This window comes from Beta vulgaris, chromosome 3 (assembly GCF_026745355.1).
Source record: "Beta vulgaris subsp. vulgaris cultivar EL10 chromosome 3, EL10.2, whole genome shotgun sequence".
Classification (NCBI taxonomy): domain Eukaryota; kingdom Viridiplantae; phylum Streptophyta; class Magnoliopsida; order Caryophyllales; family Amaranthaceae; genus Beta; species Beta vulgaris.
The window spans coordinates 54,047,722-54,072,664 of record NC_079204.1 but is presented as its reverse complement, the minus strand read 5'-3'; the positions used below and the strand labels follow the sequence as shown (position 1 = coordinate 54,072,664).

Sequence of the window (24,943 nt, the reverse complement as noted above, 5' to 3'; positions counted from 1 at the left end):
ATGAGCACGACTAGATGAAAATTGACCTTTTTTAAAAAAGTTTTCAAAGCATCTTCGACTTCAATCACTCTTGATCCTCGTTTCTAGATCTCAATCCCTAGTCATCCTCGTACAATTAAGTAAACTAAATGGTGTCATTATAAGCATATCTAAACCCATCCATGATCTTGTAAGAATATTAAACAATATCATCAATGGTGCTCATTCACTCTAAGCAAAACTTAATAATGATTACATTTCTAAAAATGAAATATTAGAATAAAGATAAACTCAAGATCAAGGTTAAACTATAGAGAACGTATTGTGTCGGACTCGTCCGACCATAATCTTGGTCGGACGACTTTCAGGTGGTTCCAATTTTTTTTCAGGTAGTCTTCATTTTTTTTCAGGTGGTTCCAATTTTTTTCAGGTAGTCTTCATTTTGTCTTCAGTTAGTCTTCTTTGTTTTTCAGTGGGTTTTTGTGCTTCAGTTAGACTTACTTGGGTTTCAGTTGGTCTTTATTCTTTTTCAGGTAGTCTATATTTTTCTTCAGGTAGTCTTCATTTTGTTTCAGTTAGTCCATTATTTCTTTCAGTTGGCCCATTATTTCTTTCAGTTGGTCCAACTGAAAGAAAAGAACGTCCAACTGAAAGAAAAGAACGTCCAACTGAAAGAAGAGAAAGTCTAACTGAAAGAAAAGAAAGTCTAACTGAAAGAAAAGAAAGTTCAACTGAAAGAAAGAAAGTCTAACTGAAAGAAAAGAAAGTCCAACTGAAAGAACACAAAGTCTAACTGAAAGAAAACAAAGTCCAACTGAAAGAAAAGAAAGTCCAACTGAAAGAAAAGAAAGTCCAACTGAAAAGAAAACTAACCTGAAAACAACCATCCTTCGAATTGATAAAAACAACCATGGCATTGTTATAAGCAAGGAATCACCACTCACCACATTCTCACCATCTTCCTAGTGGTGGTGGTCGTGGTGGTACTGATGGTGGGCGGCCAACAACCTAACACGATTGCTCTTCAAAGAAACATGTCGCGTCCTCCTTGTTCTTCCTCCATGAATCAGGTTAGAGATGATGGTCCATCATATAACAGGTTAGAGAAACATATATGTTATATTCGTTGAACTTCAAATCATTTAGAGGTAACGTGATTATATGAACTTCAGAGAAACATGTATGTCTATTCTGCATATTATACAAACCTGTACAAAAACAGCAGATGATTTGACGAAAAACATATACACTACAAAGGGGCAAAAGGTCCCAAGATATTGGTGATGCGGCGCCGAAGGAGAGAGATGGTGAAGGTGAAGCTGAAGAGGTGGCGCCGAAACCTTAATTTGAGTTGAGGGTCATGTCATCTGACGAGAATATTAGGTCAGACGGTCTGACCCAATACTTTCACTAAACTATATGCAAAGCATAGTAATTAATAACTACTTACTGGGCACGAGTTGAGAGCATCACTTGGGTCATTAACTAGTTTGCACATGCATAATTCGTCAATAATGAGGTTTGGTTAATCAATGACCCACCCAAACGGCTTGGTAGAATTTTGGGGCCAAGCCAGGTTTGCCAAAAATTGAGTAATTTCTTGATTTTAGGGTATTATTTTATCCCAAAAGATTTTTAGAGTAAATTAGCTTTTCGCCTACCTCACTTAACCACGAAACCAAATTAAACCAATTATTTTTGGCCAGAGTTCGACCTGGCTCATTAGTAGCTTTTTAATTAGGAAATTATATATTTCTCATGAGATTATTATTCTATTCACAAATATTACCTCATCAACTAATAGATTATTGAAACATTACAATAGGATAATTATGTTTGTGTTATTAGAAATCGAGCGATTATATCTAAAACTCTAATTTTGTGATCTCAAGTGATAATATAGTCTAAATCCAACTCAATTCAGAGTTCGGACCCAATTAGAGGACACATAATCCTATGCCAATCCAAGGATCAAGATAGTATATCAAAATTGATTTTTAAAAAAGTGATCTAATTAAATATAGGTGGATCAAATGTGGAAACTGAAAAATCTGATCTAAATCCTAGACACAATATCCAAATCCGAGTTTGGATACAAATGGATTGAATATGAAATTTGAGAAATCGACTAACCCAATATTATTCCCACCCTCTACTTTATAATTTAAATTCATTGTTATTAATCACAACCTCGAAAAGAAAATTTTCCTCAAAGAAAAGTATGAACTCATAGTGTTTTGGAAGATTATTAATCTATTTTCGTAATATATAGTTACATTATATAGATTTCCCAAATTATTAAAAGAGACGGTCAAATTTTAATATAAAAGTAGACAGAGTCACAAAATGGATTAAACTAGTCATCGAAAGAAATTAACCTAGTCACTATTGGGCTAATTTTTTTTTTTAATATTAGACTTACCATTGCCTAATTTTAATTTTAAAGTAGGCGATCTCCTACAAGACAAGCTCTATAAATTTTACTATGGAACTACAACAAAAATATTTATAACAATTGAATAGTGAAAGGCAACATGATTTTACTATAAACAAAAGTCAAATACTACCGAGTACTTAGTAGTTAGTATAGAAACCAGATATGGTGTTACAAGAGGTAATAAGTTGCGTCTACAATGGTGCGAGATCTACAAAAAGTGGAATCGACATATCATGTGCAATATGCTCACAATTTTTAAATGTCAATTGGAAATTTATATCAGTACCGGACTACAAAACTGGGGAAGAATCTAATCCCCTAACATTCTTTGTCAAATTTTTATGATCTTTTTAATTCCAATTGTTGATTTATGCCATGAATTATTTTGGAGCTACTATTAACCAAGCACGGCGAGTAGGGTTTCAAGGGTGAAACACCCTGACGGCGTGGGGTATATGTTGTTTAGTATATATGGAGTTTGTTTTAGTTTCGAGTTGTAGGTCTATTTATTTAGGTTAATTCATAGGGATTAATTATATAAACCTTATAATTAACTTCTGCCTCCGTATTTTGTAATCTGTATACACTTTCCTAAACTTGATAAAATCAGTTTACCCTTGTGCAGTTGTGTGTTGACGTAGCTAACATATTGTCACATTGTTAGTGAACCACATTAAATACTTGTGTCGATTGTTGTTTTATTCTAGGCTGATTTATTGCTTTCGTTGCAATAAACTTACAACCATTTGACTCAATTCAAACCTTTAGTAATAATAAAAAGAGTTAGTATATTAAAATTTAAAATTATACATCTCTATTATATAAGGCAACTCTTGAGAAGTTTGATATTCACATGAAATACCTTAAATGTCCTTTATTTTTCTAAAAATATTTTACAATTTGATGTTAATATACATCATATTGGACATTTTCAGCAATACCTTTTCAGATAGCTTTTCGTATTTGGATTAAATCAAAACTCTAATAATGATGGAAAATTGTGTTTGGTGAAGAGTGTTTAGAGTAGTTTTTGATGTTTCAACTAGTGTTTTGAAAAAGCTAAAATAGCTTTTGGGATAGTAAAGATTGAATATAATTTATTTTTGTTATTTTTTTAAACTAACAGCTAGTTTACCAAACACTACTTATCATAAAAGCTATTTTCACTTCAAACTCTGACAGCTAATATTTGACAGCTGACAGCTAATATTTGACAGCTGACAGCTAGAACAACAGCTAAGAGCTACTTACTTGTACAGCTAACATCTACATTTGCCGAACAAACCATTTATAACGTGAAACACACATAGCATGCATTTGAACCTAGTTATGGTAAATGTAACAGTGTCCTAAATATTAATGTTCGATTTTAAATATTTGTAATGAAAAAAAAAGGGGTCGAAGTTAATCTACATATTAATGCTACAGATTTACTAGGGGTGGAGAAGCATACAATTTCTGCCATGAAAAAGAGCAGGAGTATCTAAGAAATACTTGCATCATTGAAGAATTTCAAGACGCAATTTCCCAGAAACAAAATCAGTAGTGCCTTTCATTTTCACATAGGTATGAAATGGCGAAGCACACATGCACAAGCAGCACAACAGATATGATACAAATGAAGCATTTGCAGTTGTGGCTTTGAGTTGTTCCAACATCACGCTTAAGACAAGAAGACAAAATTGGAGATAAGGGTAGATCAATCTTCTTATTCATCATGATAACCAGTCATCTTTTAACCATAACCAAGCCATAAAATTTGACTGATAACGAGATCTTGGACAATATGATTAAATGATTCTTACTTGCATACGTATAAAACTTACTCATGATTCTTCTATGGTCATTTTAATGATAAAAGTAAAGGTTTCCAGGATGAACAATTATTTTAAATCATTTTAAACCGCTAGATTTTCATGGTCATCTCAAGAACTACCATAAGTGTCCATGTGGACCGTAAACCAATATGACCGGAACGGAAGACTTCTGCCCAAAGAGACAGTGGCCTGCCTTTCGCATATCATTAGTTAGCCAATCGCAGTTCACCACACACTAGCCACTGGCCAACTCTACTAGACGCGAGAAAAGCGAACGAAACAAAACATACTCACAATTACACCAATCAATATGAAACAGACCACAACTGACTCTTAGCTCCAACAATGAAATGCACTACAATGTTGGTGGTCCAAGTCGAATTAAGAGTTAAATGAATCGGTCCCAAATCAGATTCTGGAGTCCAAACTGCACAGTAAAACCCACTGATGTGCTTCAGTATGATCTTAATTCTTAAACAACTGAAGGTTTCCAAATCACAAGACAACAAAGAAAAGATGCTACAATTTTAGACAAATTAAAGTTCTACTCTAGTCACTCACACTTGACGAAAATGTTGCCTTAAATGACGTAGCTACTTACGTAAAAAATACTTCAGAAAGCAGACAGAAATATATACTTGGTCAGTGGCCCATTGCCTCAATTATATGATTCAGTATTACTTTACTGCCAACTTCAAAACTCAGAAATTCTCTCATTTGGTCTGTCCACCGCAACATTTCATGTCGTATCTCACCATTCTTCTATTAACTATTCAACCTGCATTCACACTTGCAAAAAGATGTAATTTTCTATAAGAGAAAAGTACTAAAGAATGATAAATATTGCACACTTGGTATAATATATGATATGTTTTTCTAACTCTTTATCTTAAGTCAAATACATGTATCATCGTGTCTAACATTAGCAGTCCAATCAGAGTAACTTAGGTTTAAGGTAATGATATAATATGAATGCTAATGTAATCTTATAATTGGTATATCTGATACCCCTATCTCCTATGCAATATAAATCTAATGTATGCGATGCATCCTGACAAAATTCCAGCTTTCCTTCCATTACTTTGATCACTCCTTATTAAGGTCCTCTAGACACCAATTTTAATTGCTGGTTTCAGCGAATCGGGTCATACGGGTCTAGTACCGGTCAAGCCAGGCTGTTCCCCAGCTAGTAGCCTCGGCCTGTCTCGGAAACAAGCCCAACGCAACTCAACTGCTCCAGAGCCCATCTTATGTAGATAGCCATATTTTCCACTATCATGTTAAAAAAGAGTATGCGACAGCGTTTCTGAAATCAAAAATGAAAAATAATGTGCCATTACAAGACAGGTACTAGAAAGGTATGGCAGTATCTGAACTATAATGTATAGCTAATACATCTCCTGTTTCAAAGTTGAGTTTCTCTTAAGGTAGCAAGTCTAGCAACATAGAAAATCTTAGCTACTTAATAAGTAATCATAATGCTACTGTGGCTTTATCTAATCCCCAATTGCTAATGATACTACTATATATCATTCTCCCAAAGCATTATCACAGAGTATGACAATAATCTTGTTCCATCATAAAATAAAAGCTGAAAATTCTGTCAAAGATAAAGTCAATGAAAGATCTAAGCTTGCAGGACTGAATAAATATAATCATAATTCTTTCACAAGGATTAGCAAAATTGCATGAGAAGAATAGGTAATACTCCTAGCAGTTGGCCTGAAGGCGTTCCTTAACACATGCATCAAAATTCAAATTACAGCCTAAGCAGGATAAACATCTACTATATAACACGGACTGAATCTGAGAAAACTGCATTATGGGAATCATATTGCTGGTATCCAATACCAAACTCTGATATCTAGAAGTCGAGAACTAGAGAACCGGAATTCTTTGGAAGTAAAACTGCTTTAGTAAAACTATTCCTGCCCATACACATAAAAACCTGGATGACTCAGCTTTCATAAATCACTATGATGTAGCTAAGGCCTGAGGGGCTATTCTGGACAATTACCAATCCTTGAAGCCCACATTAAGTTACTCACAGAGATCAGCCATTTTGAAGACTTCCTACTTTTGAGGATTTGCACATTGTACACAAGCAGCTACTGAACCTCAAGAGAGTAACTCAGAGGTTAGAGAATCCGAAGACTACAAGGTGGTATCTGAAATACGCGACTAAGCTAAAACTACTAAACGACAAGTCCAGAAAGTAGTTGTTGTCATAGCATGTGTCAGACCACGTGAGTCTGCGGCAACTTTAACCTGTATACTACATGAGCAAATTTCCAAAATCATAACATAACATCGTTGTAGCTTTATACTTTGTCTGGATGGCATTTAATGATGGAGGAAAAGGTAGGGGAGGGAAGGAGATGGAAGGATGAGGAAGAAAGAGTGAGCAACATGTACTTTTGTTCAACTAAAATAATCTCAACATTAGAAACGTAATATAAGTGAGAAGAAGAAAAATAAAGAATGCTAAGAATTATATCTGACTACCTTCTAGTGAGTTACTCACGAAAAGAAAGACGCATGCAGGGTACCATGGAGAGATGATATCTTTATCCAGCTAGAAGCAATAACAAACTTAAATTGTGCAAGAAACCTTGTAAGAACTCTAGTGCAAAGAATAAGGAAAGAAACGAAAATGCACCTTGCTAAGACATCGCCATTTGTCACTTCAGAATAACTCCATCTTGAAGGGGTAAGAAACAGGCAAACAGAAGCACGATATCCCACACTATGAACACCTCGTTGATTCTGAGAAAATACTCCCGTATATTATGCATCCTTGCAGCACAAATACAGAAAAATTTCCAGCAAGCTCCTAGTAAGTTAAAGATCACACCAAGTTGCATAAATACTGTAATTCATAAATTAGAAAGTAAACTATGCAATATCAAAATCCACAAATGAGAGGCTTCTTCAGATGATATATATCTTGATATTACCTTGCCAAGTAAAAACTTAACCAGCTATGAGCTGAAGCATGAGTTTAGAAAGCAGACTTTTTTTTTGAAACAACCATTGTACTGTTTATCAGCAATAACATTTATAACTAAGAACAAAATTCATTCAGACATGCCTTTGCATCACAGATTATAAGGGGTAATATACTAATATGATTGGACTGAGCACAATGTAGAATCTAATATATCCTCACAGCTAAAGATGGCAGTCAGTAAAACTGAGAATTTCAGAGTCAGGACATTCATGCGAGTTCTGCCTCGAACTTAATTATAACTCACAGAACTACAGAAGTCTCGGATATCAAAACTTCACAAGTACACATATTTAAACGAATCTTGAGTCCCTGGCAAACATAAGTTCCACAACTATCCGCAATCTGCATTACTTCTGTATGGAAATCATCGATCAAGAGACGTACAGATGTCGAAAAGAAAAAAGATAAAAAATAAAAAAAGCCAAAATGAGCTGCACAGCTTGTCAGCATAAACTAATTACAACAAGACTATAAGTTTTGCTTTTTTCTTTGCATAAAAGAAGTGAAAATCTAGATGTGACCAAATATGCTTCTTGTGTTTAAACTTTAAAGAACAGATACAGATGAACACATTTTTTCATGATATTATCCTGAAATATACACTAATTGTGAATGATTTTTACAGCTCATCAGAAAGAACTGTTGTTGCGGAAAAATCATTAGCATTTGGCAATCCGAGGCTACTGACTCGATCATCATTATATATGAAATAAGAAAATGGGGAAATTTTTACAGCTCATCAGAAAGAACTGTTGTTGCGGAAAAATCATTAGCATTTGGCAATCCGAGGCTACTGACTCGATCACCATTATATATGAATTAAGAAAATGGGGAAAATAGATCCAGTGAACCTCTTATCTACCAAATTCACATTAAGAGAAATCAGTCAATTTGACAAGTTATGATAAACAAAATTGAACAGAAAATATAGAGGATGATACCACAGGGAAAAGGGTATCTAACTATCTAATATTAATGACCTACAGAGAGAGGGAAGGGGAATGGGGGATCTAGTTGCTTAACCAAAAAAAATCATAAATTCTTTCTGGCTCACATAATTAGAAGCTTGTCCTAGCTAAAGTCCCTCAACCTTCTTTTCAAAACATCCATAGATTTCTTCCTGGAACTAGTCTTTGCATTTCGATTCGAAAGACTTCCAAACAGACTATCTGCAGTATCCTTGAATTTGTCGCAGATAATAGCAATCTTCTTAATTTCCAAAGCATTATAATTCTTCTGCCGGATAACAGGGTTCATGAAGTTTTCTGGTTGACTGCTCAACAGAAGGTTTAGTAATTGGCGTGCTTCTATCAGGTAATATCTGAAATGACCATCCTTGTAATCTTCACTCAAACCAGTGCTCTCAAACCGCTCATCAGCAAAGTTCTCCAAAATCTTCAGATCATTGTCAATAGCCACAACTGCATTAGCATTGAACCTTTTGACACTTTCACTAAGAAATGCACCTGTGATAGAATTGGAGATATGCTCAAGAGCCCCACTGCCAACCTTGTATAAAGCATCCATAGGTAAAATTTGCTGGGCGGTGGACAGAAGAGTGTCAAGATAAATTATCACCTCATTCATGTATTCATGTCCATTCTCCAGTATCTCCTCTGGTATCCAATTAATATTTTCAGGAAGTGACATAAATTCATCCAGCTGATTGTTAACCAAACTCAGAAGAGCTATATATGCTGCATCTCTTGATGTTTTCAGGACCACCTTAGCTGTTAAAGTAGATTGAGGATGGTCCATTGAACGTGTGGGAACTCCACAAAGATGTGTTGCGGTCTTGACGAAGAAATCACACGCTTTTTCAAGGAAAGCTACATTTGCAGCAATCTGCATTCCTTTTGAGACACCGATGGAGGTGTCACTAATCTTATCAAGTATGACTTCGTTAAGTACATCGATCAATAGCGTATCCAGACACCTCTTCACACCATCGAAAAGGTTTGCTTCCCCGCCAGAAGATAAGTAATTTACAAAGTCCTTTATAAATGATCTGACAACACGGCAAGCTTCTGGCACCATGGAGGAGAAGGGTGCAACATATGGGAAGGCAGGCATGATGTCTGATGTCTGGAGCTGAAAAGAGAGCACGGTTCCCTGGTAGTCAGATTCTTTTTTCAATATCATTTGCTCAAAGCTATCATTAGCAACTATATCAAAAATCTGCTTGCGGCACTCTTCCATAAGAAGCTTGCTATACTTATCTTTGGTGCCATTAATAGTCTCAAGGAGGGATTTAACTTCATACCCATGATATCTCAGAGTCGCACCAAAAAGTGTCATATAATCCTTGATAAGAAGGAAATGTGATGTATTAGTCATCTGCGAAAATTGCCCCCCAACCACAGAAGTGATCCTAGAAACAGCAGTTTCCCACATAGTCTCAACCTGACTTTCTTCCAATAAACCTCCTGCAGTCCGAAGAACACGATCTTCCACTATAAAATAGCCAGCAACCTGGCCTAAGAAGGTTTGATGAGATTCAAGAAATGGCTGTGATGAGAAAATCTGCAAGTCTGAGTTGAGTTGCGCAAGCCGATTATTATAGTAGTACTCCCGAAACCTTTCCTCTATACCAAGGCATTTATGGATGTGATATGCCCTGTAGATAGGGGTAAGATCAATCTTCAAACTCAAATCCTCATCTATCTCTTCAACGTCTAAACTGTAAGCAGCCTCTGGTAGCTGTAAACGATTGTTTTCTTCAACTTCCCTCTGACGAGCCTTCATATCTTCATCCTTCTGGCGCACTGATGCAGTATGTGCTATTGATGTCTGTCCGATATCCTTGGCCAACGTCCTGATATGAACTAGCCATTCATTAACTTCATTGCACACTTTTTTCTCAATGTGCAACTTGATGAGTGGAATTCTATGTTCCACTACCAACCTTAGCTTTCTGACAGGGATATTCTTCAGGTAATCCTTCTCAATCAACTCAATAGTCTTCAGAGCAGGATAAAATTTCCCCTCAGACACATGGGCATTACACTTTGAACAAAGCTCCAACAATTGAAAGCACATCTTGGACATCTTAATAGCTTCACTTATATTCTTCTTTATCGAATATGATTCCAGAATTTCATCAAGTTTAGACAAAAGAGAGGCCCCAACCTCTTGCAATTTAAAGTTATCAGTTTGGAGCTCGGCTTTGAGCTCCTCTGCATCAACAAGCACTCCACGGAGCTCATCAACTGCGATTATAAATTCCTCATAATGAAGCCTGCATAAGTCCTCGATCTCCGCTTCCTTCTTCTTCGACAAGTTCCTCAGCTGTTGAAGGAGTGGATCAGGACGCCCCGTTTCAAAGGCATGCCGAACAAGGGGACTCAAATCCTCCCCATTCCCTATCAACGTAGCAAGGACTAAGTCCTCACCCGTCCCAGTGTCACCATTTTCCGCAACAGTTCTCCTTTTCGTTTTAGCATTCATGGTTTTACAACATCGACCGTTTTCCTAGTTATAAAAAGAAAAGGAATAATTATTAACCATTTCACATTCTTCTCCATTTTTTGTACCGCTTATACATACAAGCTACAACCATATGTTGATCAATGTCTTCTAATGTATTACAGTATACAAAATCGGCCTAAATAATATAGAACTGTTAATCAAATTACTCCACATTAGGTTACAAACTGAGACTACTCATACAAGATACTAACCACTGAGATCTCATGCATTAATATCCTAATTACTTCGACTCTTCTAATAACCTAATCACAATTCGTTCCAGATTTCAAAAATTGATTTGATGAAACAAACAAGAACAAATGAACAATCGCATGAAAATATACGCATATACAAATTGTAACATAAATATTCTTATCATTTTACCATGAATCAAGAAACTATACCAAAAATTCGAAATCATAAGTTTATAACATGTAGATTATTCCTAAAAACATGAGATAAAAGAAAATTTAGGTTGAATTCATGTAACAAACAGTAAAAAACCGCATAAAATTAATCGCATGAACAATGACGTGAAGTAGATCTTAAGAAAATCGCAAGAAACATGAAAAATCGCAACAAAAGATCGTCTAAACAAGTAGATTTCATCTAAAGAAAAGGAACCTGGAACGAGCTTCATCAATTCGAGGCTCAAAATTCCATATGAGTGAGAGAAGCTGAGTGGTTTCTCAAGTTTAGGGGATGTTCAGGTGTTGTATAACAAACCATGTAGTTTAGGAATTTTTTATGCAAAAAATGGGCTAAAAATGTTGGCCCAGGTATTGGTATTATGACTAGTTGTTGGTCGGCGCGTATTAGTTTCATAAGGTAGTAAAATCTATACAAATATATTAAAAGGCGTGCTTAAGAACGTCTATGTGTCACGTGGAATCCATGTTCATTAAAAATATTTAGAAATTGCATAATATAGGATTTGATCCCAAGACCTCAAGTACATATACTAAAATCTTAACCACTAGACTAAGTTGTATTTAGTGTTATTATCATAAGGTGTTATATTAATAAATGAAATTTTTTCTTACTCTGGACATAGCCCAAACCTAATAACTAGTTGGGTTGTTAAATGACGCCTTAGGATTTCCTAATAACACCCTAAATATGTATAATATACTGTATTTTTTATTTTTAGATTTTCTCCCTTCTTTATACACTTTCCCTCCCCTCTTCTTTCACATCACCATTGAGCACCGGTGCAACACACCACCACTGCCGCCACACTGCTACTGGCGTCGCACCACCACTGCCGCCACACTACTACTTGTGTCGCACCACCACCGACACACCACCACCTCCCCACCGCCGTACCCCCATACCCTCCTCTCCTCTGTTTTCTTCATTTACACTGAAATTTTTTTTTAAAAGAAAGGCAGGCGTCCACCATGGACGTCCCACCACCAGTGGAGACGCCTGCCATGGACGCCTCAACCGGTGGTGGGGAGTCCATGGTGGATGACTGCCTTTCTTTTAAAGAAAAATTTCAGAAAAAAAAAGGTGGCATCCACCAAGGACGCCCCACCACCGGTGAAGGCGTCGTTGCACCTCGCCCAGTGGATGAGGCGCCTGCCAAGGACCCCTTTTTTAAAAAAAAAAAAAAAAAAAAAAAAAAAAAAAAAAAACTCTAAATTGGGTTAAAGTAAAATTAAAACATGCATACTTTTAAAAGAAATATATTTTATAATTATCTTGAATAAGAAAATTGATTTATTGAATACAAACATGGCTAAAGATTAAATTTTGGATATTTTAACTCAAATAATTCAAACTTTGGGCCGTTCTCTCGCAATAATACAAACTTTTGATTATTTTTTAATAATACAAACTTTAGGCCAAAATTTCTCCAGTAGGTCAAGTTGACCATTAACCTCTAAAACAGGTAGATTTTTTTTTTTAACTCCAAAATCTCTTCCTCCTTCCCCTAGCCAACCAACTGAGAATGTGAAACCCCACTCCCACCCCTCCCCCCACCTCCACGGCTCCACCCCCACCCTCACCTCCACAGCTCCACCCCAACGGATAAAACCACCATCACCAACCCCTCCCCCACCACGAAACCGCCTCAAACTCACCACCCACAAAACTAAGTCAAACTCACCACCCACGAAACCGCCTCAAACTCCCCAACCACGAAACCGCCTCAAACTCACCACCACGAAACCACTTCCCCAGACCGCGTAACTATGCAAAATCGTCGACAACGACGACGTCTCCTCCTCCTCCTCCAATTCTGATAAGTCATATTTATATATAGTTTTTAGGTTCATTTAGGTTGCATTTTAGAGCATTTAGTTTCACATTTAGGTTCATTGTTGCATTATATTCTTAAGTTATACTTTTCTACTCCTATTCGGTATGTTTTCTTGTTTTTGATGAATTTTAGGCATTGAGAACGTATTTGGAGTATGATTAGCTAAGCTTAAGGATTAGGAGCACGTGGAAAGAAGCTACAATGAATAAGGATCGTATGGATATGTCATAGTACGAGTTTGAGCAAAAACGAAGCGGAAAATCATTAGAAGAAATGTGAAAAAGGAGTCATGTCTACTCCTCTGATCATAACTTTTGATGTACTCCTTAAAATCGAGTAATTCTAGCATATTTGGAAACTAGACTTGGAGAGCTTTCCAACGATAGGTGGCACGCCCCGAGGAGACTTCTAGTCAAGGAGTTATGCTTTTCGGAAGATTGCACTGTTTCTGCTGGAATCTGCCACGAGTACGCGCGGATGACTAATCCGCCTATTAATGATTTATTAAGACTTTCCTTATCTTGTAAATTATTTTCCTAGTCATATTAGGTTAAAGAATATTATTTAGATTAGTTTTCATTCTCTCTCTCTCTCCCTCTCTCTTGCCCCCCTTTCATGTTATTTTATTATTTTTCTAGGTTTTAGTTTTGCTCTCTTCTTTCTCTCTCTAGTTTTAGTTGTAAACCCTAGTTTTTATTCTTCTTCATTAATTCATGATTTCTTTTAGTTTCTTTCATTGATTTCTTTGATTATGTTTTCTTTTATAGTTTTAGATTTCATCTTTTATTTCATGATAGAGTAGTTTTTATTTCTAGGGTTTGGGAATCCATGTTTATATGCTATGATTATTGATTGATATTTATTCATGGTTTGATTAATTATTGATTCCTCTAATTGATTAGTGTTTTATTGTTAATCTTGCAATCTGATCAATTGTCTGATTAAATATTGCTAATATGAGTCATAGATCGAGAGATAGTACTCTTTAGAGGCTTACCTACAATTAGCAAATCTGATTATGTTGAGCGACGTACTAGCATATGTTGATTTGAGAGCGTTAGTGCCTGACCAAGGATTAATCTGTGCTCTAGGTATCTGATTGATTGAACCATTGATGATATTTTGATAGATTATAGTTATAAACATGGTGAACCATTATCCTAGATCCTTTTTAGTTTGATTTTCGTAGTTTGATTAGTTTAGAACTTTAATTCAGATATTTGTGATCTTGTTTAGTTTCTCCATACCTTAGAAACTATATTAAAACGACCATCTCTCTGTGGATTCGACCCTACTTACCCTACTACTTTGTTAGAAGGTTTTGCAGGAATTATTTTTGACGGGTGTACGACAGCCTACCAAATTTTGGCGCCGTTGCCCGTCAAAAATAATTCCTGCAAAACCTTCTAACAATGTAGTAGGGTAAGTAGGGTCGAATCCACAGAGAGATGGTCGTTTTAATATAGTTTCTAAGGTATGGAGAAACTAAACAAGATCACAAATATCTGAATTAAAGATCTAAAGTAATCAAACTACGAAAATCAAACTAAAAAGGATCTAGCGTAATGGTTCACCATGTTTATAACTATAATCTATCAAAATATCATCAATGGTTCAATCAATCAGATATCTAGAGCACAGATTAATCCTTGGTCAGGCACTAACGCTCTCAAATCAACATATGCTAGTACGGTCGCTCAACATAATCAGATTTGCTAATTGTAGGTAAGCCTGTAAAGAGTACTATCTCTCGATCTATGACTCTATATTAGCAAAATTTAATCAGTCAATTGATCAGATTGCAAGATTAACAATAAAACACTAATCAATTAGAGAAATCAATAATTAATCAAACCATGAATAAATATCAATCAATAATCATAGCATATAAATATGGATTCCCAAACCCTAGAAATAAAAATATAATCATGAAATAAAAGATGAAATCTAATACTATAAAAGAAAACATAATCAAATAAATCAATGAAAGAAACTAAAAGAAATCATGAATTTATGAAGAAGAATAAAAACTAGGGTTTACAACTAGAAACTAGAGAGAAAAAGAGGAGAGCAAAACTAAAACCTAGAAAAATAATAAAATAGCGTGAAAGGGGGCAGGAGGAGAGAGAAAAAGAATGAAAACTTATCTAAATAATATTCACCTAATATGACTAGGAAAGTAATTTACAAGATAAGGAAAGTCTTAATTAAATCATTAATAGGCGGATTAGTGATCCGCGCGTACGCGTGGCAGATTCCAGCAGAAACAGTGCAATCTTCCGGAAGGCATAACTCCTTGACTAGAAGTCTCCTCGGGGCGTGCCACCTATCGTTGGAAAGCTCTTCAAGTCTAGTTTCTAAATCTGCTGAAATTACTTGATTTTAAGGAGTACATCAGAAGTTATGATCAGAAGAGTAGACATGACTCTTTTTTCACATTTCTTCTAATGATTTTCCGCTTCGTTTTCGCTCGAATTCGTACTATGACAAATCCATACGATCCTTATGCATTGTAACTTCTTTCCAAGTGCTCCTAATCCTTAAGCTTAGCTAATCATACTCCAAATACGTTCTCATTACCTGAAATTCATCAAAAACAAGAAAACATACCGAATAGGAATAGAAAAGCATAACTTAAGAATATAATGTAGGAAAAATTGTTTTAAATAAGTCAACCTTTTCGTGGTCTTCCAATTTCAAGTCTAACTTTTGATTATTCCTAGTCAAGTTAGGCTTGTAGGGCTATTTTCTTCTATTGAGTTTTAACCTGTTTGTGACCTATTTAGCAAGTTATATGTGCCACGTGTTGCCAAATGATTGGTTTGCTTTTTTTTGTTTTATTTTCTCACTAACCCCTCCTCTTGTCATCTTTCTCTTCCCTCTTTCTTAGACCACCCCAACCCCTCCCCTCCCCTGCCCCTGCACTCCCACCGGCCACCAGCAGCGTCCCTCACCCCACTCCTTCCCTCCCCTGCCCCTGCAGCCTTTCCACCAGTAGCACCCCCCACCCCACCCCACCCCTCTCCCACCGCGCCCACGAGAACACTTCTCCTCCCCACGCACCCCCACCCCACCCTCGCCCCACCTCGCCCACCAGCACCCTTCCTCCTCCCCCCCCCCCTCCCTCACTCTCGCCGGCACACTCGTCTCCGTCCTTCTCCCTCATTTTCGCCGGAAGCCCGCAGCCGTATCCTTTAGATCGGTCGCCTCCTCCGTGTTTTTCTGGGCAGAAACGAGGGTGGGAGAGGGGGAGGCGTAGGATGATTCGATTCGAAGGGGTGAGGACAGGGAGGCGCGGTTGGAGGGGTGGGGGAGGGGAAGCGATTTTACAGCGAGGAGGGGGAGGTGCGAGATTCGAAGGGGGAAGGGGAGAGGGAGCGATTTTCCGGCAGGGGGAGGGGGAGGCGCGGGATTCGAAGGGGGAAGGGGAGGGGGCGAAGCAATTTTCCGGCGAGGGAGGGGGAGGCGCGTGATTCGAAGGGGGACGGGGAGGGGGAGCAATTTTCCGGCAGGGGAGGGGTGGCGCAAGATTCGAAGGGGGAAGGGGGAAGGGGATGGGGTGGTTGGGCTGTTGTTGTTGTGGGTGGGGTGGGGATGGTGTTGTTGTGGGTTAATGGGAAGGTTTTCAGTTTTTGGGTGGGTTAATGGGTGGGTTTTCAGTTTTGGGTGGGTTAATGGGTGGGTTTTCAGTTTTGGGTGGGTTAATGGGTGGGTTATCAGTTTTTGAGTGGGTTAATGGGTGGATTAATTGGTAAACTTTTTTATTTACCAATTTATCAGGTTACAGGTCATTTATCCTAATTAAAGTTAATGGTTCTACAAAGTTGACTTGACTAGGAATAATCAAAAGATAGACTTGAAATTGGAAGACCACGCAAAGGTTGACTTAATTAAAACAATTTTTCCTATAATGTAATAATGAACCTAAATATGAAACTAAATGCTCTAAAATGCAACCTAAATGCACCTAAAAACTATATATAAATATGACTTATCAAATTCGCCGATAATATCAAAATGACCGCCATTTTCGAAGATCGTATTGATTTCGCGCGGTAGCAACGATGACTTGTTGTTGTGCGGGAGAGGATCTAAGTTCGAGCGATCGAGAATAGCGTCAAAGTTGACTGGAGATGTTGAAGATATGATGAAGGTGATAGTCATCGGAGGGATGCGGTGTGGTTTCAGGGTGGGTGAGGGGCCAGAAATGGGGGTTGGTTGTCGAAGAGGTGCGGTGCGGTTTCGGGGTGGGGGGAGGGGTCAAGGGTGGTCGTCGGAGGGGTGCGGTGTGGTTTCAGGGTGGGGGAGGGGCCAGAGATGGGGGGTTGGTCGGGATACGGTGTGCAGGCAGGGAGGTGCTGGGGGCAGGGGCCAGGGTAGGGTGGGGTGGGGGTGGGGTGGGGTGGGGTGGGGTGGAGTAGTGAGAAAGAGAATGAAGGGGGGAGCAAGGGAAGAAAGAAAAAAAAAATTGTTTTTTTTACTAAATTCAAAAATCAACCAATCAAATAAAGACACGTGTCCTAGATGTGCCACGTCAACTTGATTACCTCCTACAACAAGTTACCAACCGGTATTAACCTATTGGAGGAATTTTGGCCTAAAGTTTGTATTATTAAAAAATAATCAAAAGTTTGTATTATTGCGAGAGAACGGCCCAAAGTCTGTATTATTCCAGTTAAAAAATCCTTAAATTTTTCCATTGTAACAAAAGTCAAATGAAATATCAAAATGCCACATCTCAATTTCTCATGGTGCAAGACTTTCTTTTCCAAGTTTCTTTCTCAACCAACCAATCCCAACCAATTATATAAACCTCATCCAAAACTTTCACATTCTCTCCCTCCTCACCTCCATCTCTCTCTCTCATTTCTGACATAAACATGGCTACTGCTTCACTAACACAACTTCCCCTCACATCATCATCAACAACAACCTCCACCAAATCCAACTTTTCTGCAACAAAACCATTATCATTACAATTACATGCACAAAAACAAGAACAAGGAAAGCTTATAATAAGAAGAGATTTGCTTAGAGGACTGTCTTTCCTACCTCTTGTAATAAAAGTCTCTCCTTCACAAGCTAAAGAAATTGAAGTGGGTTCTTATTTGCCAACTTCTTCTTCTGATCCTTCTTTTGTTTTGTTTAAAGCATCTACCAAGGATACTCCTGCTCTTCGCGCAGGTCAGTTTGTTGTTTATCTGATCCCTTATTTTATTGTGGTGTAGAAGAGCAAACATAATGTATTGATGTATGGACTTATGGAGTAATAATGTAATATGTTGCATTTTATGTTGGATGATTTAAACAATGAGCTAATTACTTGTATACTACTTTGTGGATTTGTGATTGTGTTTCATACTTTATTCAATAAGAGAAATGTTACTACTACTAGCCTAAATGTACTTCCATGTAAGCTGTAGCAACTGTCACAAAATATGACTTTTGTAACAATAATGTCTTGGCGTAGTGGTTAAGATTGAGGTAATGTGAATGATTGGTTAGCGATTCGAATTCCCCTTCTCCTTCTTTGTACTTTGTACTGCCTTCGTAACTCATTATGGATAAAAAAAAATATGACTTTGTTGGCTTGATGTGCCTTGATGTGCCACACGGGTATATAAAACGCAATTTGTTGGCTGGTTTTGTTAAACGAGTTATAAATGTAATATTCTCTATCAATTTAAGTATTTAGGTTAGTTCATAGTTAAAATTAACGAATTATGTGACATTGTTCAAAGATTGAATTTTTTTTATTGTAGCATGCTAGTACCATATAATCTTTTGGCCTTAATCAATAGTTGTGTTATGCCAATATTTCAAACTATAACATTATTGAAAAACAACTATCATAAAGTGATTGAAGTAAATACAAATGTTTAGGGCCTATCTATCGTTATTATCATTTTTGTTTTCATGGAAATAAGAAAAGGTAGTATTTATTTTATTGTTGTCAATTTTCAAATAAAACTAATTACTCTTAGCTTAACAAATTTTAAACTCATTGTACAACTTATATTATATGCTTTTAAAAACCCTTATTGCAGTCACATCAAACGGGCTCTTATATTATCAAATGTTATGTTTTTGGTCCACCAATAGTATCAAGGTATTGAGTATTTACTACTTTTGGCAAATTAACATTGGAAAAATAAAGTTGTAATACAATAAAAGAGTTCAGCAAATAACCAAGGATATATTGGCCTAGTGGTTAAGATTGAGGTGCTGTGAACGATAGGTCACAAGTTCGAATCCCCCCTCCCCTTCTTTGTACTTGTTGTTATACAATTCTACTTAGTATAATAGTCTTGGTAGTTGGTACATTTGAACATAATGAAGAGTGTGATATAATAGGAAATATGTGTGGAGTTGTAGAATTGAAAGCAGAAATATAGTGATGGTTTTGCAGGGAATGTAGCACCCTACCAATTTGTGTTGCCACCAACATGGAAGCAGCTGCGGATAGCCAACATATTGTCTGGGAACTATTGCCAACCAAAGTGTGCAGAACCATGGGTTGAGGTCAAATTTGAAGATGAGAAACAAGGGAAGATCCAAGTTATAGCTTCCCCTCTCATCCGCCTCACCAACAAGCCTAATGCTACCATCGAAGAAATTGGCAGCCCTGAGAAGCTGATCGCTTCTCTAGGACCTTTTGTTACCGGAAACTCTTATGACCCAGATGAATTGCTCGAGACTTCCATTGAGAAGCTTGGTGATCAGACGGTATGATGTCTTGTACTCACGAGTTGCATATAACTTAATTCCATTTAATGGTGATAATGTGTCGACCAAATCTCAAGATTCATAATCTCAACTCGTTAAGAACTTGAACTCAAGTAATAAGAGCTCCTTTCGAGCTGAGTGTGTACCTCCCCCCCCCCCCCCCCCCCCCCCCCACAAAAACAAAAGTTTCGAGTTTAGTTTGTTTTAGTAACTAGGGTTTCTGTTTCTGGTGCTTGCAGTACTACAAATATGCATTGGAGACGCCATTTGCTCTGACAGGAACGCACAATCTCGCCAAAGCAACAGCAAAGGGGAGTACAGTCGTATTATTTGTCGCCAGTGCAAACGAGAAACAATGGCAGACCTCCCAGAAAACTCTGCAAACCATACTAGACTCTTTTCAAGTTTAGTCATCTGCTGAAATATGTTTTCCAACCATCAATCTACTGCTTATACTGTAATACTATATAATATACTACAGATGAGATTATTGGATAGAGTGAAAATATATTCTTGCTCATGCACCAGCACAACCATAACAGATGTTTTTGTTGAACCCGATAAAATTGGAGATGGAATATAGATTTAACAGAAGCAGCACAAATATGATCTAAACAGATATTAGTAGAAAACGAAAGATTAGTACAGCCAAGTCCTCACATTGATGCTTTATATATCATAAGTTACAACTTACAAGAAGTTAACGCAGAAAACCTGTTAGTACACCAAGATCTCAACATGAAGATAAGAAGAATCCAGTTTACAAAGATTTCTTAGAAGAAACCAGTTTACAAAGATTACTTAGCAGCATAAAGACCGGGTAATTAAGCGTGTCGCTAGAATATTTAGTACACAAGTATCAGTACTGTACAAAACTGTGGTGGAGATGGATACTTTTAGTTCCATCACTCGTCTTATTGTTCCCTGAACTTCTCAGGTTGTCACCAAATGATTGCCTGAACCCATAAATGGAAGCATGCACGAGTAAGTAACATACTTAACACTGTCGATGAGAACAACGACAAAAATCCGAGACACAGTCTTTGATCTAATCACGCCTTCACCATCACCATCACCAATTTCCCTTGGATCAACGAGAACGGAGACAACCATTGAAGAACTGGACTTGTTTCCCTGAAGTCCACCATTCTGTTCATGTGGAACATGCTCTTCACTAGCGTTGAATATATGGCCTTCCAGGGGAATAGCAGGTTCGTGAAGAATTCTTCTATTCCTGGGTTTGTTAGGACTAGTAGAATTCTGACGGTGTTCTGAGGAAATATTAGCCATGGATGCAGCTGGAACTATTGCTCCTGGAGTAGGTGAGACATCAAACTGGAACACTTCGGTGCACATGCCAGAACTCAACATTGGCCCTGCACAAGCGTAAAAAATGTGGCTAGAGCCTGTTAGCAAATCATTCAGCAAGATGTGCAGCAACTAGTTCAGACTTATAATAGTAATCATAAGACAGTATGCAGTATGCACATAAAACTTGTCAATTGGCAGAAAAGTGATCCAAGTGCCTTTTCACTCTGCTACACGGCAAATTAAGCCCTGACGCTCACAACACACAATTACACCACCTTTTTCTGGCCCGCATTAGAATTAAGTTTATCCAATACTGTAGTCTTTGCCACTAACAAGGAGCATAGCAGAGGCTTTGCTGCCTAGTGGCTGAAAATGAGAGGTTTTGAAGCATCTTCAGATACCAAACGAAAAGGCTAGCCTCTGCTCACCAACTGAGCAAACACAAGTCACACAACGGCTATTGCAAATACTACCAGATACTGCTACTAGCGCAGGCAATCTCTGAGCCAACCAGTTAATCCGGCCTAAAGTTAATAAGAGACCCAAATTCAACCTGAATTCGACTGATAATTTCACATTATTGACGACATTTTTTAGCATAACTAGATTCCAGACTTGAACCTGAAACACTGACCTTAATTCTAGCTCTAACTACTACCAAGCAATAACTAAAAAGACAGTCAACAATGGCAGAAAAAGATAAGTAAAGAACCAGCAATGTTAATGTTTACCTATCTACACAGTTTAGCTAGAGCAGCCCATAATTCAGAGTCAAGAACATGTAATAAATCTAAATCAATCCCAAACTTCCCCCATCCCATCCTATCCATATAATTATTCTCATGTGAGGTGGAGAGCACGCGTAAAAAATCAATAAATCATCACCACAAAACCAATATAATAGAACATTCTCAACTCTTCATATTTCTTTGAAAAAAATTTAACTCAAAGGGGGATAAAAGTAATATAACCAATAGAAAAATTCTCGTTACCTGCAAGTCCCTCGCGGAACCACTCTTGTAGCTTGCCATCAGATCCGGATGGCTTAAATTCATCAGATGAACCAGAGGTGAGAGCCCTTTGCCTTCCATGTTGATTTCTGTCAAGGTGAGGGTGTCTCCAATCATTGCTCCCAGGTCCAGGAATAGGATAAGGTGGATAACTACCATGGATGGCCAAGCCCGTTTCTTCACTAGGCTTAACTCCCTCAGCTGTTTGAGATGCCATAGCCTTCTCACTGGCAAGAACCGAATGAATAATCAAGTTCCCGTCAATCTTCACCAGCTTATCATTCCTCGGAACATACAACGAAGCTACCAGCGGCTCGCTAGAATTCACCGTCGAACCAATCCCATCCAAACTATTCGACTGCTGAAGTATTCTTCCATGACTACTAAACTTCCCCACATGCTTATCAACCATAAACACACTTCCCCTTTGCATACCATCAAAGCCATTTCCAACCCCACCATACTTTACATTAACTAACGGCACAAGCCCTCCAAAGAGCAACATGAAAAATAACAACCCTAGAAAACTCACACTCGCCACCTTCTTCGTCTTCCTCTCTCCCTTCTTACTATCCGATCTCTTACTAGCCTTAGGAGCCTGTGCAGGCAGCTGAGGCTTCCACCTAGGGATCGGAACCAATGGAACATGTGAGCCTTGCGGCTTAACCATATAAGGCGGGTACGCCATCCATGGGTACGGCATTGGACCCATCGGATACATCCCAGGAGGCGGTGGAGCAGCTCCACAAGCCCCAACACCCGTCAATTGTTGCCTCAAAGTCGCATTCTCCGCCATCATATACGAAATCTTCCCATTCAAATCCGTAATCGTCGAGTGCATTGATCTAAGCTTATCCTCAAGCTCCTCCACATACTGTTTCTTCCTCTGCCTAGAAAGCTGTGCACTCTCTCTATTCCTCATTAACCTAGCTTTCCTCTTATCATCACCATCATTACTACCACCATCATCCACAATCACACTCCCATTTTCCTCCATTAACGATGACCTCCTAAACTTATTAACTCTACTCTCTCCTTCAACTAATTCATTTTCGTGTTCTTTCTTCCTCTTTGACATAACACATTTATTATCATTATTACTACTACTCTTCCTAACTATTGTTTTTTCCATCTTAACCTGAGACAAATTCAAATCCTCACTATTACGAACAAAAGAACTCGACGAAACATCACGATCACTAGAATTACCTGAATCAGACGAAGGACAACTCAATTTCGCCCCAAAATTAGACTCCTCCGATGAAATCGGACCTTGATTAGCCTCCTCCGGTGAAGAACACTCGTAAACCCTAGGGTTAGGGTTTCGATCAACCTCGGAATCGCCGGAATTACGAATCTCCGAAACAACTGAAAAATCATCCGACGTCGGATTCTCCGGTGGTTCTAACGGTGGTTCTAATAGTAAATCGTCGGCGAAAGTGAGATCGTCGAAGCTAAAGTCAAAGTCAACACCGAAAGAGAAGTCGTCGACGACGACGTCGTTGTTTTCTCCGGCGACGGAGAAGAAATCGGCGGAGAGAAGATGAGCTTCGTCGAGAGGAGGAATGGGGAGAGAATTAGGGTTTGAGTCGTAAGTAAGTGGATCTTCCATGGATGAAGTTTGGTGAAGTTTTTTTTTTAGGAGAGAGAAAATTAGGGAAGAAATGAGGTTTTGGTGTGAGAGAATTAAGGGGGGTTTGAAGAATGAAATGAAATGAAATGAAGATAAGACAAGTGGGTGGTGGACGTGGTGTTTTAGAACAAAGTTTTTGTCTGAATTTTCTACGCGCTTGACTATTTTCAGTTTTTAGGTTATGTTTAGTTCACCTGAAATTTTATGATCTGAACTTATCTGATCTGATCTGATCTGAACTTATCTGATCTGATTTGAACTTATTTTTTCTGATCTGATCTAATTACAAGATCTTATCTTTTAGATATTTCTCAATATATAAGAAAAAATATAGTCATGTGGGGTCTTGTTTGATTCGTCTCAATGAGAACTTTATTAATATTCAATTATTATAATTTTTACTAATATGTAATGAAAGATATAATGATTTTTAAATATAAGCATGATCTGATCTGAACTTACTTTTTCTGATCTGATCTGATTAGATCTGAAATAAGCAAAAATAAGGTGAACTGAACATAGCCTTAGTCTCTTGGTGGAGATTTTGTTGTTGATTTCAATGATTTGTGTGGAAAAGTCTATGTGAATTGTGATCCTATTGGATTTAATTTAAGAAATTTGAAATCGTGGAAGATACTCTTAATAAATTTACTTCCTCTATTTCAATTTGATTGTGATCGTGATATTTTTAGAATCATGGAGTTTTAGGTAATTTTTGAAGAGGGAAGACATAGAGAAACAAAATAAAAGGATCTCATGTAATAGGAGAGAAATAGATAGAAGTTATTACCTAAAATTGAAACGGAAGAAATATCTTTATTATGACGTTATTTGGTAAAGAGAAGTTTGGGGTAAAGTTAGGTTCTGTTCTCCCCATCTTATTTTCAGTTCAGTTTAGTTCAGCTACAATCAGTTCAGTTCAACTCAGCTGTTTTATGCCGAAAAGAACATGCCCTTAGAGGTTTGAGCTCATGTTAGAGGATTTGACTAATCAATCCTCTAATTTAAGTGTTTTGTAAAAAAAAAATGTTTTAATTAGCTTATTGAAATTAAATAGCTCTTTTTAAAAAAGTTATAAAATGAGTCTTTTGACGTTAGAGGTTTGGAAATTAGTAAAGCAATTAAACATGGATCATATCGATAGGCTTGGCATTACATTTGCAGTTAACAAGCTCTCTTAATTTATGCACAGGCTAGCAAGCTTACATTGGCAAGTTCATAGACGTTCGCTTGGGAACCTCAAAGCCACCAGTGATTTTGGCATAAGTTAAGAAGAAAGCAAGCAA

At 37.6% G+C, this 24,943-nt stretch overlaps 3 protein-coding genes across 3 annotated transcripts; 1 reads left to right on the top strand and 2 right to left on the bottom strand.

Annotated features, from left to right (window-relative positions):
• Positions 1 to 8,084: 8,084 nt before the first annotated feature.
• LOC104889534 (exocyst complex component SEC15A) lies at positions 8,085 to 11,477 on the bottom strand. Its single transcript, XM_010674777.3, has 2 exons — positions 11,336 to 11,477; positions 8,085 to 10,714 (listed from the first exon to the last, which is right to left on the bottom strand). Exon 2 carries the CDS (start codon positions 10,688 to 10,690, stop codon positions 8,315 to 8,317), a length of 2,376 nt encoding a protein of 791 aa, XP_010673079.2. The 5' UTR covers positions 10,691 to 10,714; positions 11,336 to 11,477; the 3' UTR covers positions 8,085 to 8,314.
• Positions 11,478 to 17,755: 6,278 nt separating this feature from the next.
• LOC104889533 (psbP domain-containing protein 6, chloroplastic) lies at positions 17,756 to 20,223 on the top strand. The gene is made up of 3 exons (XM_010674776.4): positions 17,756 to 18,161; positions 19,387 to 19,703; positions 19,943 to 20,223. The coding sequence occupies exons 1-3, from the start codon at positions 17,858 to 17,860 to the stop codon at positions 20,111 to 20,113; spliced, it is 792 nt and encodes a 263-aa protein (XP_010673078.2). The 5' UTR covers positions 17,756 to 17,857; the 3' UTR covers positions 20,114 to 20,223.
• Positions 20,224 to 20,342: 119 nt separating this feature from the next.
• Positions 20,343 to 23,745, bottom strand: LOC104889531 (hypothetical protein). The gene is made up of 2 exons (XM_010674775.4): positions 22,007 to 23,745; positions 20,343 to 21,079 (listed from the first exon to the last, which is right to left on the bottom strand). Exons 1-2 carry the CDS (start codon positions 23,634 to 23,636, stop codon positions 20,637 to 20,639), a joined length of 2,073 nt encoding a protein of 690 aa, XP_010673077.2. The 5' UTR covers positions 23,637 to 23,745; the 3' UTR covers positions 20,343 to 20,636.
• Between the last annotated feature and the right edge of the window lie 1,198 nt (positions 23,746 to 24,943).

What these genes read in the sequence shown, in the direction of transcription:
- LOC104889534 (XM_010674777.3), bottom strand. Translation starts at nt 10,690, where the DNA reads ATGAATGCTAAAACGAAAAGGAGAACTGTTGCGGAAAATGGTGACACT.
- LOC104889533 (XM_010674776.4), top strand. Translation starts at nt 17,858, where the DNA reads ATGGCTACTGCTTCACTAACACAACTTCCCCTCACATCATCATCAACA. An exon ending in TACTCCTGCTCTTCGCGCAG is followed by an intron (nt 18,162 to 19,386) that starts GTCAGTTTGTTG and finishes ATGGTTTTGCAG; the next exon opens with GGAATGTAGCACCCTACCAA. An exon ending in AGAAGCTTGGTGATCAGACG is followed by an intron (nt 19,704 to 19,942) that starts GTATGATGTCTT and finishes TGGTGCTTGCAG; the next exon opens with TACTACAAATATGCATTGGA.
- LOC104889531 (XM_010674775.4), bottom strand. Translation starts at nt 23,636, where the DNA reads ATGGAAGATCCACTTACTTACGACTCAAACCCTAATTCTCTCCCCATT. An exon ending in GTTCCGCGAGGGACTTGCAG is followed by an intron (nt 21,080 to 22,006) that starts GTAACGAGAATT and finishes ACGCTTGTGCAG; the next exon opens with GGCCAATGTTGAGTTCTGGC.